The sequence below is a fragment of the Hydra vulgaris genome, chromosome 01 (assembly GCF_038396675.1).
Source record: "Hydra vulgaris chromosome 01, alternate assembly HydraT2T_AEP".
In the NCBI taxonomy this organism is placed as follows: domain Eukaryota; kingdom Metazoa; phylum Cnidaria; class Hydrozoa; order Anthoathecata; family Hydridae; genus Hydra; species Hydra vulgaris.
In genome coordinates, this window is record NC_088920.1 from 15,459,454 (window position 1) to 15,474,856 (window position 15,403).

The following is a 15,403-nucleotide window of genomic DNA, read 5'->3' on the forward strand; positions in this document are numbered from 1 at the left end:
AATTTTGTCAGTTGATGTAGCAGTACTTCGTTGCGAGTCAGGCTGTAAGATAGTCAATGTAGCATCCATGATTTACAATTAAAAAAATAAAAGTAAAAGCATTTTATTAAAAAAAATAAAAATAAAAACTTGTTTATATTATTAAAAACATTCAGAATATTTTAAAAATATTCAGGTCAAATAAATTTGCGTTTTTGCGTTTTTAAAAAAAAATGAATAATTTGTAATTAAATTAATGGTTTTAACTTTCTGGCAACACGGAAATGTTGGATGAAAGTCAACAGTAACTAAAAGTGATGTATTTGTTGGCAAAGGAATAATTTTTTACCTTCCGTACTCCCAAATGCAACAATTTATAGAACTATATGTATATATATATATATATATATATATATATATATATATATATATATATATATATATATATATATAAATATATATATATATATATATATATATATATAAATTAGTAAAAACATTTATATAATTTTTAACTTCAACAGCTTGTTTCATTAGTCGGTTCATCAGGAAGCCTTCCTGATAAACCTAAAGCAACCTGATGAACCTACTGACGGAGAAACAAGCTGTCAAAGATCATAATTAGATAAGTGTTTTTACGAATTTGTTATTGCTCTGTTCTTTAAGAACATTGAGCATTCTATTTGAAGAATACACTAACATAATTTTTATATCCATATATATATATATATATATATATATATATATATATATATATATATATATATATATATATATATATTCACAGTTTTTATTAATAAAATATAATGGAATACTTCATTGACACTGAATGGGATAGCAAACCTATTTCTCACCTGCCTACTAAGATAAGTTTTACTAACTTGAACAATAAGTTTCTTTTGGTGGCTATATCTGCTCATTTTTTTAACAATCCATTGGCGCCAAATGGTCGCCCAGGAAGTCCATTTCCTAAGTTGTACGATTATGAAGGTATATATTTCAGTATTACTGTTTATAAACATATGTTATATTTATGAATATTATATATATATATATATATATATATATATATATATATATATATATACATATACATATACATACATACATATACATATATATATATATATATATATATATATATATATATATATATATATATATATATATATATATATATATATATAAATATATATATATATATATATATATATATATATATAAATGTATATATATATATATATATATATATATGTATATATATATATATATTTAGTTGTTGAGATTTTCTTCTTGGCTGAAAACAAAAAATATTTGGAAGTTGAAGTTTCGCCGTAAGATTTTTAAAATTTTAAAAAGTATTGTAGTTAATTTTTTCATTGAAATAGTTTAAGAATCATTCAAAATTATTGATACAGTTTTGCATGTCTTAATTTTTATTATAATTTTTAGTGTTGCAAGTTTATTTTGACTTGATGGTTACTTGTGTGGTTTAGATAGATTTCCGTAATGCCACATTGTTATTTAAATGTGTCATATAAATGAGTTAAATCAATTTTTCTGTTGGCATTAACCTGTTTTGCAGAAGTTAGAGAATCACAAAGTTGTGTTTGTGTGTGTTTGACACTTTTTTTTCTTTTAACTTCAGGAAATTTTCTATATTAATAATACTCAGTAATTTTTTCTTAATAAAAAGTAATATTTTTGGAACTTTTTTCAAGTTTAAAATGTTTTTTATATTTTAGACAAGTTTAGAAAGAAAAAAAAATTACTTTAAGGATTTTTATGGTATATGCTTCTTGCTAGTACTGTTGCTGCATGTAGACCTGTAGATTGCATGACACATTCAATAATGTCGATAGTGATGTTGTATGCCTATATATTTTTTTCACACTAATTTATTAGCATTTATCTGTAACATCTTTATTTTAGTAATTAGTACACTACAAAACCTGTGGGAATATTTTTCTAACTACTTCCGATATAACTATTTGTCTAAAAGACTTCTACTACAGACTTTTACTATAAATTGAGCATATTGGATTAACATTATTAGGTGAACTTTATGGTTTTCATCGTTTTTTATAGGCAACAGCATAAAAGCTTTAACATGTTTTGAAAACAATGATCTTCACTAGCAGTTTTTAATCTATCTCAGTTTGAAGATTTTGTTTTTTTATAATCAGTTAGCTCTTTTCGTTGTAATGCTTTCATTAATTTTGACAACACAAACTACTGTTTATATATATATATATATATATATATATATATATATATATATATATATATATATATATATATATATATATATATATATATATATATGTATATGTATATATATATATATATATATATGTATGTATATGTATATATGTATACATATATATATATACATTTCTATTTATATATATATATATATATATATATATATATATATATATATATATATATATATATATGTATATATATATATTTATATATGTGTTGTTATAGTATTTGTAATATTATTTACTTTAGACATGGACAACATTTAGTTTTGCTGTTGAATGGCAGCAGAAACATCATAAAGGTTTTTTGGTTTTAAAATTTTTTATATATAACAGCTGAGAAATACAGCTGAGGACTAAGAGGTAGCATGTTTTGGCTACATTTTGAAAAATATTCAATTAAATTCAGTATTTAGTATTATATTATATTACATATATAAAATATATACTTGTTATACAAGGTATATATTTTATTTATGTTATTGTAAATTCTTTTAATAAATTTTTTTAGGAGGAATTACCTTTAAATTACACATCTTCAATTCATTATGAATCAATGTCCTGGAAGGGACAAGTAGAAATACCTTTGGCTTATATGCCGCCTGATGTTTCTCTTATTAATGCTTATGCTATTCATGGATCTGGTGAAAAAAGAGTTTATGAAGCATTATACTCAGTACCTCAAGGGGTATACGATTATCCTGATTTGTAAGTTATTTGTGCAAACTCTTATTTTTTTTTATTTGTTTTGTTTTAATACTTTTAATTTCAGTTAATTTGATAATTTTAATTACCTTCAGCCATCGTTTGGAATATTTTAAAAAGTTTTCATTGGCTGATATTGTCCATGACACGTCCGAGTTGGGAAAGTATTGGGAAAACTTATAGCTAAACAGATTTTATATTACATGCATTTTGGTTTAATATATTTTAATTTATTTTGTTATTAATTTTATTGGTTTTAAATTTTTTACTATTAAATGGTATTACTTTTACATATATATCTTCTTTTGATATAAATATAAATAATAAAACCAAAATATTTTACGATCTGCGCAAAGCCATTCTTCCTAAACTCCACGCTCAGTGTAAAACCTATTTTTAAAGTTTCTTACTTTCAAAACAATTTTTTGGTTTGTGAAGTTTGCGCATATATTATATAAAAGTAATATTTAGTTATGATAAAACATTTAAGTAAATTGTTAATTTTAATTAATTTTAGATTAGAAATATTTTTAAACGATTATAAATTCTAATAAATTATTACGGTTTAGACGATTATAAATTCTAATAAATAAATGCCGACACCGAATGTCGATTTTAAAGTCTGTGAATTGTGCAGTTTTAATCTATATATATATTAGTAAATATGAAACTTATTAAACATGTTTTTTTTTGTTTTTTTAATTTTTTTTTCTTTTTGTTTTTTATCATTATTATTAATAATAATAATAATAATAATAATAATAAATTGATTTTTTTCAATACATAGTGAAGTTTTCCTTTAAAATGGCGTCTTGAAAAAATCATTGAAAGTGTTATTTTCATTTTTGAACAACTAAAAATAAATTCTTAAAAGCACTTTTTTTACTTTAAAAAAAAATTAATAGTTTTTCTTCTTTATTTGTGAAGGTATTAAACATTAAGATCAAATATTTATTATGGTATTACTGTAGAGCTGCGCAATTATAACAAACGAATTAGTTAAAAAATTCGGTAAGTTAATTTATCCGGTTTTTCACGATAAACTAATCCGTTAAGTTATGTTACTTATGTGGTTGATCACAATAAAATAGTGTTAATGAGAGCTCGAGTGACTTAGTGTCATTATTTTTGGTAGATAAAGAGGAAAATGTGAGTAGGAAACTGGTTTCATTTTACCACGGAAAAGTGTAATTACGTTTTTGTTAACAGCTACATTTAAATTGTAATTTAATAATTGTTTTAAATATAATCCTGCGCTAGTTATACATAGAGTAATCGATCTATTAAATGGACGTGGTCGCTTTTTCAACAAGAAAAGTTTTTGTAATACTTTAATTACTCGATGAAGGTGATTTTGTAAGTCATAGTCGGTTTTTTGAGGAATATAGTCGGGTATTTGATACATATCAGTCGTGTGATTTTTTTTTAGACATTTTTTTTTTTTTAGATATTTTTTTCGAGGCATTTTTTTTTTTTTAGGAACCTGTCGGTGCTTTTTAAGGATTCACCCTCCTCCCTCATTCCCTTATTTCATTCGAAGAATTGCCTACTTTTTTGATGATGTATAAACCACATAAAATGCATACAAGATTGATGCCTATATTTTTTAAGTTTGTTTAGAAAATCAGTAAGAAAAGTTGAAATATGGCACAATGTTGCAATAAATATAATAATTGTGCAATTATGGTTTTTTGTAACTGCCATAATTTTTAAAATATGGTGCACATATATATATATATATATATATATGTAAATTATGTTAGTGTATTTTACAAATAGAGTGCTCAATGTTCTTAAAGAACAGAGCAATAATTAATTAGTAAAAAACACTTATCTAACTTTTATCTTCGACTTGAAGTTTCACCATTGCTGGATCATCAGGAAGAGTTCTTCCTGATGATCCAGCAATGGTGAAACTTCAAGTCGAAGATAAAAGTTAGATAAGTGTTTTTTACTAATTATATATATTTATATTAATATTATTGTTATTATTATTATTATAAATAATAAGTTACACAGACAATATGGTTTTACAATATAGTCTCTGAATAAATCGTGGTGAGGTCAGAACCTGCACCTGGGCAATTTCACGCTCAAGTGAGTTAATTCGATAAAATGAATAAATAAATTTAAACAAAAATCTAGTAATTAATGGGTTGCCATATGTTTAAAAATTTTAAGTTTTGGTTAATAAGCAATTCCACAACCGTATAACAAAAAATGAAAAAATTAAACAAAGCCAATATACATAATACTATATATCAGTAGAAAGCCCTACTTCTCTTCTTTCAGAAAATATATAGTTTGTTATAGTACGCCGCCAATTTTTACCTTCTGTTTCAGCCCATATAAAATTATATGTGCTGAAACAGAAGGTAAAAATTGGCGTTTTTGCGATAATTTAAAATCATTTTTAATCGCCAAAGTTCAATTGAACCTATAAAAAATTCAAAAACTGTCTTGCTCATTGCAATCAGGTTTTTAGCTGCACTAATCATTGCTACTTATGATAAAAACATACTTATTGCTAGACGAATTTAGAAAACCATTTATTTTAATCAAATGTTATTACCACTATTGTCACGCTGTGACAATTAGGGTACCAATAGTTTTATTTCTAAGACAACCAATAAAACTTAGGATTTCAAAACTCCAGCGCAATGAGAACTCTATCTAGTACATCTAAAAAAATATTAACATGTTTAAAAAGATAATTAGCTCAAGTTATTTTTAGAATCTTTTTATGTCTCGCCGTGACGTCAAGGTGTGAGAATTTTGAACAAAATTTAAAACAATATTTAAAACTGCTAAATTGAAACCACACCGAGTTTTTATAAACTTTTCTCGGCCAGATTATTGTGCAATTAACTTCTTTTGACGTTTTCTACAAAAACTACGAAATATAAATATGTTTTGGATAGGCATCATTTGCTCAGTTATCCTTGAGGCTCTCTTTTGGGATACATAGAGCCTCTCTAAAGGATAGTTGTAACTCCATTGAGCCTTGGATGTAATACGTCCATCTCCATAACTATTGTGTTGCTTTTTTTTAATCTTTCAAGGGTTTAACATGCCTCTTACTCATGCTGAACGTCAAAGGAAATATCGTGAAAGGCAGTTAAAAAATTTGGTGAAAAAGCATTTAAAGAAAAAGAATCAAAAAGGAGAAAAGAAAGACGACTTGCTAAATTGGAGGCTCAACGAGAAAAAGAAAGGCATTGTAAGAGAAAGAGCAGACAAAAAATAGCAGAATCAAAATCTGTAGCTGTTACATCATCCTCTTATAAATCTGCAAGCACTTTTGGAAAAGTTGTTAAGAGAGCCGAATCAGCATTACCAAAATCACAAAGAAAGACGGCTAAAGTTGTACAAAAGCTCTTAACAAAAATGAATGAAACCCCTAGTCAAGAAAAAATACTTAGTGAAAATGTTTTAGATGCTTTAACTTTAAAATTGGTTCTTGATTTTTACCAGCGTGATGATATATCCCGTCAAGCACCTGGTAAAAGAGACACCATTGTGGTGAGATTAAAGAACAAGAAAAAAACTGCAAAAACGTCATTTGTATGTGAATGTTAATGAAGCTCATGCTGTTTTTAAAGGTGATTATCATGAAGAATCAGTTGGAAAATCAAAGTTTGCTAGTGTACGCCCACCACATGTGCCTTTAACTAGTTCAATACCAAGAAACGTTTGTTTTTGTCAACGACATCAAAATATAATTCTTATCCTTAAAGCCCTGCTCAAGTTTGATTCAAATTTTCTATTCTATTCACATGAATTTCCTCTAAGCATTGTATGTGATAGTAAAAAAGACATTTGTTATAATAATATATGTAAAACATGAAAAGATGCCGTAAAGTTTCATAATCTATATGCTTTGAATGAAATTGACAAGAATAAATGCATTACATGGTACCAATGGGAAAAAGTTGCAGATGATAATGGATAAGAATATATTAAAAAGATTAAAAAAAGGGAAGAGTTGATGATCTTTACAGCACTTTTTCAAAATCTTTACCTTCATTTCTTTGGCATTATTTTATTAAACAGAAACAATCAAAGACATCGTGATCATAAGATCCAACTTCAAAGTAATCCAGACGCAGCCGTCCTTCAAGTGAATTTTGCTGAAAATTTTTCAACTTTGTGGCAAGATGAAGTGCAGTCAGCACATTGATACAAGAAGCAAGCTACGATGTTTACTGCTGTATTTTAGTACCAAAATTCATTCTCGTCATCTGTCATAGTTTCAGATGATTTAAGCTATTCAAAAAAAATCTATTCTTGTATTTGTTCATTATTTATTATCTTACCATATTAAATCAAGTGTTAAAATGCTACAGATTTAGACAGACGGGCTGAGTAATCAATTTAAAATTGATTTGAAAAAAGGGCAATACCCTGGTTGGAAGAACAGCATGATTTAAAATTATTCTGGAACTTTTTTGCTGTTTCACATGGGAAAGGATCGGTACATGCTATTGGTATATAAATAGATATTATAAATACAATTAAAAAAATTAAAATTGATGAGTTATTTACAAAAGCACCAGCAAAACCAGGAATATTTGCAGCGAACCTAATTAATAACAATAATGAGAAAATAGAAATGCGACCCTATTCAAGTGCCAAGTATTTAGTGAAACAACTTACGTCATCAGATAAAATCACCGAAAAACTTTAAAACGTTGTTTATATGACAACAATATAATATGGACGCGATTTGACACTGATATAGTATGGGCGTGTTCTGAAGATTACTATGTAAGAACTATTTTTATGAAGATGTAATTATATATTTGTCTAATACCTCTCTACTAAGTTTTAAATTTGTTAAAATAGCCCATTTACCTGGTTTATAATTACCCAAATGTGTCTGGTTACGCTGTGAAGTTTACCACTAGTTAATTAAAGGTGCGCCTGTTTGAAATTTAATTAAAAAAATGTAATTTAGCTTTGAAACTTGTAAGAGTAATGTCTAAACTTTTTGCTTAATGACAACTTAATGATTCAGTTCATCTATATTAGCTGAATCACGGTGTTGATCTAAAAACTAAAAAACAATGAGAAAATATTGGTCACGCTGTGACGTTTTATATTTTCTTGCATGAATGAGAGGCTAATACCTAATTTTTTTTCTTGTTTTTTGTAGCATCTTTTATGAGCTAACAAAATAGCAAAAAAATTTTTTCTTATATCTATTTTAATATTAAAATATTAAAGGCTAAAGACAAAAAAAAGACGGTTGTCACACTGTGACGGTCGTGGAATTGCTCTAATATTGTTGTTTGTGTTATTTTTCGTTTCAAATTTTAAATTAAAGTCATGCGTCATACTTCCTATATCTAGATAGCAGCTAAACTACATTTTGATAAAAATTAAGAATTGTCCTTGTAAGTAACGATAAAATGTAGAATTGTCCTTGTAAGTAACGATAAAATGTAGAATTGTCCTTGTAAGTAACGATAACTAATTTGATTTAAGATATATAGATAAATAGCTAAAACAACTTTTGGATAAGTTTCCGCAGAATAATAACTACTTAATTTAATTTAAGAAGCCAGTTTATGTAAATTAAATATTTGGCTTGAAATATTCAACTGAAAACGACAGGTTTAATGCAATGTTTTTTTTGCGTCCCGTAAGTAACGCAACATATAATCAATTATAATTCCTAAGCTTATAATAATTTAACGAAATTTCTATATACCGTAAAAGAAATTTAAAATTTTATAATGATTCATAAATGTATAAACTTCTAATCTGTTAAAATAAAAAAATATATCTAAAAATGCAACATTACAAAAATCAAAATGTCCCGTTAGTAACGGTGGAATTGCCCTCCTAATGATGGTATGATAAATATTTACAATGATTTAAAAATTCTAGCGATGCAATGATATCCAAATTAGTTAGATATTCTTTGTATTTTATGTTTAATGGTTCGGAGGTAATGTTAAGAAATTAACGATAAAATTGATTTTTAAATACTAAGTTACTTACATCGCTGTTGCAACACGGAATCCAAAAAAATCGAGCGCAAGCGCCAACATTAGAAAAACAAGTATTTTAGGCAGATATTCGTCGACGGTTGTCAAGAAAAGGTAAATGCGAAACTATATATTTAGTCACACTTGGTTTGACAAGGGACAACATGGCGCTTAAATTAAGTTCAACGGAAAATAGCAAAGGAATCCCAGTTTTACCGAATAAAAAGATAAAAAAATTTTTTTAACAGGTTTTTGATCAGCTAAACAATAGTTAATAGAATATGCAGAAATATTTGACATTCAAATTTCTTAAAATCACAGGAAACATTTACTCAATGTTCTATACCTTCCAAACAACTGCGAAGGAACTGATATGCATAAAGATATTTTGAAAAAGAAATGTTTGTTGTTTTTATAGTTTTTATCAACAAACAGTCAAAAAAGTAATTGTCAAATTAATTTGTTAAGGAACTTAAGAAAGTGAGTTATGTGAAATCAACAAAATAAATTTAATGTAAAGCTAAAACCATGATATAAAAGTTTAGATATAAAGCCATCATAAGAAACTCGCTAATGAGCCTTGATTAATTTACCAAAAATAAGTTAAAATAAAATAGGACAATTAGAACAAGGATCAACTAATCGTGTCAAACAGTACCGTTAATTAAGTATAGTAAATTCAGGTCTAAAATTTTTTGACTCTAAATCATGAAACTTTCATTCCAAGATGAAAAAAAACAGTTACCAATTTTTACGGTGGCTTAGCACTCAGCAGCTATGATTGTTTCCAACATTAATATGGTTCAAAATATCTCATATTTTTTACAGAGATTAAGCATTACAAAAAAAATTTAATAAAGTTTTACTTAATTGCAATTGTGAAACGCAAACCCTTTTTCTTTGTTATTTATCATTCATAATCAATTTTGCAGAAACCAAAACTAAGGAAATCAATACATTTGGTTTTGAACCTGATCTTACTTTTTCGTCTGCAAAGTTAATTCACCATATAGTTATTTACCCAATGAAAAAGAAAAAAAGCCTTCACGATTTCAATGTTTTAATGATGCGTCGACTTTTAAGAATATAATTTATACAGACTGCGATTACGCAGTCTGTTTAAATTATATTCTTAAAAGTCGACGCATCATTAAACTTTTATGTTTAGCCTGAATATTCTTTATTTTCAAACTAAGAAAGAAAATGTTTAATAAAATGTTTCCTTTCATACATGAAAAAAGAAATTAAAAGCTGTGAGAGGAAACCTAAATCTATTTTTGATAAAAACAGCTGCAACGAATCACCAGAATCAAAATACGAAAAAGTGAATTTTTCTTAAAAACCGATAGAAGTATTTAATTAAAACTTATCAATTTTAAATTTAAAAAAAGGTGATTATTATATTTTTGTTTATAAAATAGAAAACATCAATAAAATAAAAAAGAATACTTCGGCTGAAACATTGCAAATGCTTGTTAAATTAAATTTTTTATTTTTACATAAATAACCATCCAAACACACCCTTTACCAGAAAATAACCAGAGTAACCAGAAAATAACCAGAGTATATTCAAACGCACACCTTTTACGCCCATATTTTGAAGAGACCTTGTTTAGCCGTATATCAGCTGTAAATGTAGTTTTATTCGTATCTTCTTTTATGAAAGAAAAATTTTTTGAAAGTGTTTTAAAATCATTTTTTTAATTATAGAATGAAAGTTTTATTTAGAAAGCGTTAAATAGAAAGTTAAAAAAATGCAGAAGCTTCGTTTCTCAAATTCAAAAAAGTGCATATAGGGGAGAGTTGCCTTAATTGGAACACTTTAGGAAAAAATATTTATTAACCAAAGATGGCTTAACTATGAAAACATTTATGAATTAAATAATATAGATATACAACCCTACTATGCTTTTATTAATGATTCGACTCTATTGATCGCACCCTTATTGGATATAAACTTTGATTTTTCAAGGCACCATTTTGTTTTAATAAAGGCAACTGGTCTCCTTGAATGGAACACATATATTCTTTAATTAGAACAGTTCTAATATTTGAATAAATTACAGCTATAAAACTAATGGCTCAAAGGAAAAATTAATTGATTAGCTTTTTAATAAAAGATATTTAAAAGATATAATAACAAATAAAAATTACAACAAATATTTAATCCTTTTTTTGCAATTCATAAGTCTTTTTTTCTTGCAGCTTCTGCACTTGGGATGGTAGTGGTGATATGTGGTGTGCTGTGGTTGCGATAGTGATTTTATTTGATGTGCTCAATTTCATTTGGTCCATGGTGATTGAGTCAAGTGCTACTTTGCTTTCCTGTGGTTTTTGCAATAGTTTGGCAGTTATTGGATTTAGTGTGAGCTTTTTTTTGTAGATTTTTTAATTTTTTTGGAAGCTATTTGATTTAGTGTGTGCTTTTGATTTCTTGGTGTAATTTCTAGAGCACGTCTATATGGGGAGCTTGTAAGATCAGCCGCCTGAGTTGTTCGTGATCTTCTTTTTTTGTTTTTTAAAGTTGAAACTGAAACATGACATTTTAATTTTTTTTCACTTGATTTATCTGTAGATAGTTTTTCCATCTATACTTTCAGATGACTGAAGATAGTTTGAAGGACCAACATCAGTAAATGAAGAGGCTGTAAAATCAGAATCAGTGAATACATTTATGTCCAAAGGCCAAAACCCACTAGCCTGAAATCCTTTCATAGCAATTCTCAATGATGCTGCCTGACTATATGCGTCACCAAATAATTCTGCAACTTGCCAAGTTGTTACTGGTTGTGATATATGTGACCGCATCCATTTCCGCATAGCTTCATCATAGTATGTACCGAGTGGTCCAAAGAATGCAACGTCTAATGGTTGCAGTCTGTGTGTAGTATGGGGAGGTAATGATACCATACGCACTCCAGCATTTCGTGCTAGATATATTGCTGCCAAATTTTTTGAATGTGTAACATGACCATCAAGTATCAACAAAACTTTTGATTGTTTTAAAGGTTTAACAACTTTAATGAAATGATTGAGCTAATCTAAAAAACCTTCATTTGACATCCATCCTTTCTCTTGAGTATTAAATACAGTTCCTGGAGGTGCACCATTTGTTATTTCTGGCTTCATTCTTTTGCGTTTATATATTAACATTGGTGGAACATAAAATCCTGCTGCAGATACACAAACTACAGCTGTTACTGAATTTCCTCGTTCACTACTAGTCATAATTCCAACTCGTTTTTTGCCCCTTGCACTAATAATTTTTATCTGACCATCTTGTACTGTTGATAAACTAGTTTCATCCATATTATAAAGTCTGTCTGGAGTTAACTTTTCTTCCATGCATAACTTTGAAAGTAAATTAAAGAAAGATTGCACTCGCTCTTTATTAAAACCTTGTGCACGTGCAATTGATGTTGATTCAGGCCCACGAAGCGACAGTTGTGGGTGCCTTTGCATAAATGCATAATACCACTTTTTTCCTGCCATTCGTGTTTGTTTGTTAAAATTATGTGTGATGTTGTTAGCTTCCGCAATATCAAATGCTAGACGAAGAAGATCATCAATCCTTAATCCAAAGTACATTGATTCTAATAATAAACAGTGATCAGCTAGTTCTGTTTCAATTTCATTAGGTAAGGTGGTAAGTCGACCATGAAATTTCACATTTGCAACAGCAACTTTGTTTTTTTCATTTATATGCCTTGACAAAGTTGCTTTTGGAATACAAAATTCATAAGCGGCTTCATTTAAGCTGATTTCTCCTTGTTTTATTGCCTTTTTCAAGTTTTCTACTTTCCATTTTCCATATTTTCGTGGTGTTTGCATCTAAAATAAAAGCAAATTACTATGAAGATACATAAGGAGAGTTTTATAATCTTATTACAGGCTTATTTTTTCATATATTTATTTGTTATTCATATATGATTAAGTTAATTATATACTCATTATATAATCATTACTTTTCATCATTTTTGTTTAGTTAATCATTAACTATATAAATCAAAATCTATATAAACTATATAAAGTTTGCAACTTTATATATTAACTTCTATATACAGTAAAAAACTTATGCTGGGTATATACTTTATGTTGTCTTACAAGTTTATCAGTTAAATAGAAATGTATAACTTTTGTAAAACTTTTACATTTTATTTTTTACTAAAAGATAAAATGATTTGTTAATTAAAGTATACGATGTTTACAATCAACTTTATATCCTTAGACTATGACTAGACTTTAGACTATGAAAAAAATTTTGTGAAAAATCATTTCATACTTTAAAGCAAGACTAAATACCAATTCCAAAAAAGCAACAAATGTCTAACAATAATACTATGTCTATAAAAGAAATTCGCTTTAAAAAATATTATACAGTCGGACTAATGAAATTTTCTGATAATTCGGACGTTTCAATTACGGCAACTTTTGAAGTTCGATTCTGGGCAACTTAGGACCATGGTGTTGTAGCAAAATATTTACATACAAGTAACAACTTACGATATAAGCTCTTAATATCACATAGACTTGAAACCCTTAAAATTTAAAATTTAAAAAAAATTATCATCAAACTCAATATCGTTAAGCTTCTGTAATCGTTTAAATGCAACGATAAAATTAGATCGCAAAAATTTTTTTCTTTAAAAAAAAGTAATTTTATTCACATACGTGCAGTTTTTAAGTTTAAATACTAGAAGTTTCAAAAAATAAAGAAAATTATTTTCTTTACAAGAAAAAATATTCATGAAAGTAGAATAAGTTCCAGTTTCTAAATAAAGCTAAGTGTTCCAATTAAGGAGCTGTTCCAATTTCGGCAACTCTCCCCTACAATGATCATGCTTAAGACGGCAGAGCTGATCAATGTTGTGGAGCTTGAAAGATTAGTTAAAGCCAGACGCCAGATTACAGAGAATTATTAACAGACAAATAGAATTGTTACAAACCAATAAAAATTATAATAAAATTATGATACCATAAAAACCAACTAGATTGATTAATTTATATTATAATGAACGGTTTGCTTTTTTAAATATGGGTTTTCCAACTAATATGCAGTGCTTCTTTAATTTTTAATTTGTTTTCGTTTGGAGCAGTATCCAAAATTTGAAAACAATTATAGTTACTTAGATTTTTATAATTAACAAATGAAATTAAATGCTTATAAACATTTGATTGTTTGTCACTTGTAAGACTCCAATGAATCTTTGTTGTTAAGTGTCTGGAAGTTTCTCTAATATAACTGACATTACATCCAGCACAAAAAAATTTGTAAACAACATTGGATTTGAGCAGCTCAGGAAGTGAAACTTTTATACATAAACTGTTTTGTAATTTGTTGGTAGTGAAAGTTAAATTAATTATAACATCTTTACAATATTTTTTGATGATTTTATTAACTTTAGGCTCAGTAAAATTTGAGTGAAATCCAATAAATAAAAAAGCTTATAATATCTTATATATGGTTATCGTTACGATTTATCACAGATGGATTTAACTTATTATCAACAAATAATTATTTTCAGTGTCAATTATTTTAGGTGGATATTGGTTATATATATATATATATATATATATATATATATACAATTTATCCTGTGTCATTTTGTAAGTAGCTATGCAGCATTTTCTCCTTTCTTTTCTATCGGTTATCTCTTAACTAAATCAGCATTTCTAAATCGTAGCTTAATAGTTCTTCAGCTGGTTAGAAGTCTCTCTTTCAAAAAACTTAATTTCCTTATTTCCTTAACGGCTGTAAAGTATGAAAGTTGTGCAGTGTAGTAAATGTCCATTCTTTTAAGGTGTATTTTATAGGTCATGATGGTCATAAAAATGCACTATGTCTAACATCCTATGTCATATAATAACAAAAATCTTGGGACACTACACTTTGCAACTTTTATCTACATCAAATTGATCATGTTTAACGTTTTATAAGGTCATGCGTAACAATATTACTTTGAACTTGATTTTTTCATGTTTTTATAAAAAATATTACTTATTAAAATGAATCTACATTAAAACTCAAAAAAAAATTGGAAACCCAATAGTCTAGAATAGAAAAGGTTTTTATTTCGTTAAAAATGAATTTATTTCAATAATGACAGTGACAAATAATTGTTGGAGAATTACACAAAATTAATTTCTCCGATATTTTGAACTTTTTTGTTTAATTTTTTTTTTTCTTTAAATCTTTCACATCGCAGTCATTTACTACTTGCATGTTTTTATGAAAATTACAATATATTAACTCCTTTATATTTTTACGTAGCTCTCCTAATCATGATAGCAGTTCGAATCTCCCTTAATTCATTTATTAACATCTTCTTTAAAACAGGATTCAGCGCTCCGGACCAACAAGGTAAGAAAGTGTCATACATTGCATTGCATATACATTACAATATAAAATACAGCATAAAAAGTCATTACATATGCATAACAGTATAAATTTTTCTGGGC

The 15,403-nt window shown here is 27.0% G+C and overlaps 2 protein-coding genes across 2 annotated transcripts; one reads left to right on the forward strand and one right to left on the reverse strand.

The window, feature by feature from the left end:
* The first annotated feature begins 760 nt into the window (after positions 1-760).
* LOC100200296 (UPF0462 protein C4orf33 homolog) lies at positions 761-3,199 on the forward strand. The gene is made up of 5 exons (XM_065787476.1): positions 761-969; positions 1,256-1,313; positions 2,497-2,548; positions 2,758-2,954; positions 3,047-3,199. The coding sequence occupies exons 1-5, from the start codon at positions 786-788 to the stop codon at positions 3,132-3,134; spliced, it is 579 nt and encodes a 192-aa protein (XP_065643548.1). The 5' UTR covers positions 761-785; the 3' UTR covers positions 3,135-3,199.
* An 8,310-nt stretch (positions 3,200-11,509) lies between these two features.
* Positions 11,510-12,532, reverse strand: LOC136074146 (uncharacterized). Its single transcript, XM_065786450.1, has 2 exons — positions 11,995-12,532; positions 11,510-11,934 (listed from the first exon to the last, which is right to left on the reverse strand). Exons 1-2 carry the CDS (start codon positions 12,530-12,532, stop codon positions 11,510-11,512), a joined length of 963 nt encoding a protein of 320 aa, XP_065642522.1.
* Between the last annotated feature and the right edge of the window lie 2,871 nt (positions 12,533-15,403).

Bases quoted from the DNA above. Each gene is read 5' to 3' on its own strand.
- LOC100200296 (XM_065787476.1), top strand. From the start codon at position 786: ATGGAATACTTCATTGACACTGAATGGGATAGCAAACCTATTTCTCAC. The intron at 1,314-2,496 runs GTAAGATTTTTA...TATTTACTTTAG, and splicing joins TTGGAAGTTGAAGTTTCGCC to ACATGGACAACATTTAGTTT. The intron at 2,549-2,757 runs GTTTTTTGGTTT...AAATTTTTTTAG, and splicing joins GCAGCAGAAACATCATAAAG to GAGGAATTACCTTTAAATTA.
- LOC136074146 (XM_065786450.1), bottom strand. From the start codon at position 12,532: ATGTACTTTGGATTAAGGATTGATGATCTTCTTCGTCTAGCATTTGAT. The intron at 11,935-11,994 runs GTTTTTTAGATT...AACAATCAAAAG, and splicing joins AGGATGGATGTCAAATGAAG to TTTTGTTGATACTTGATGGT.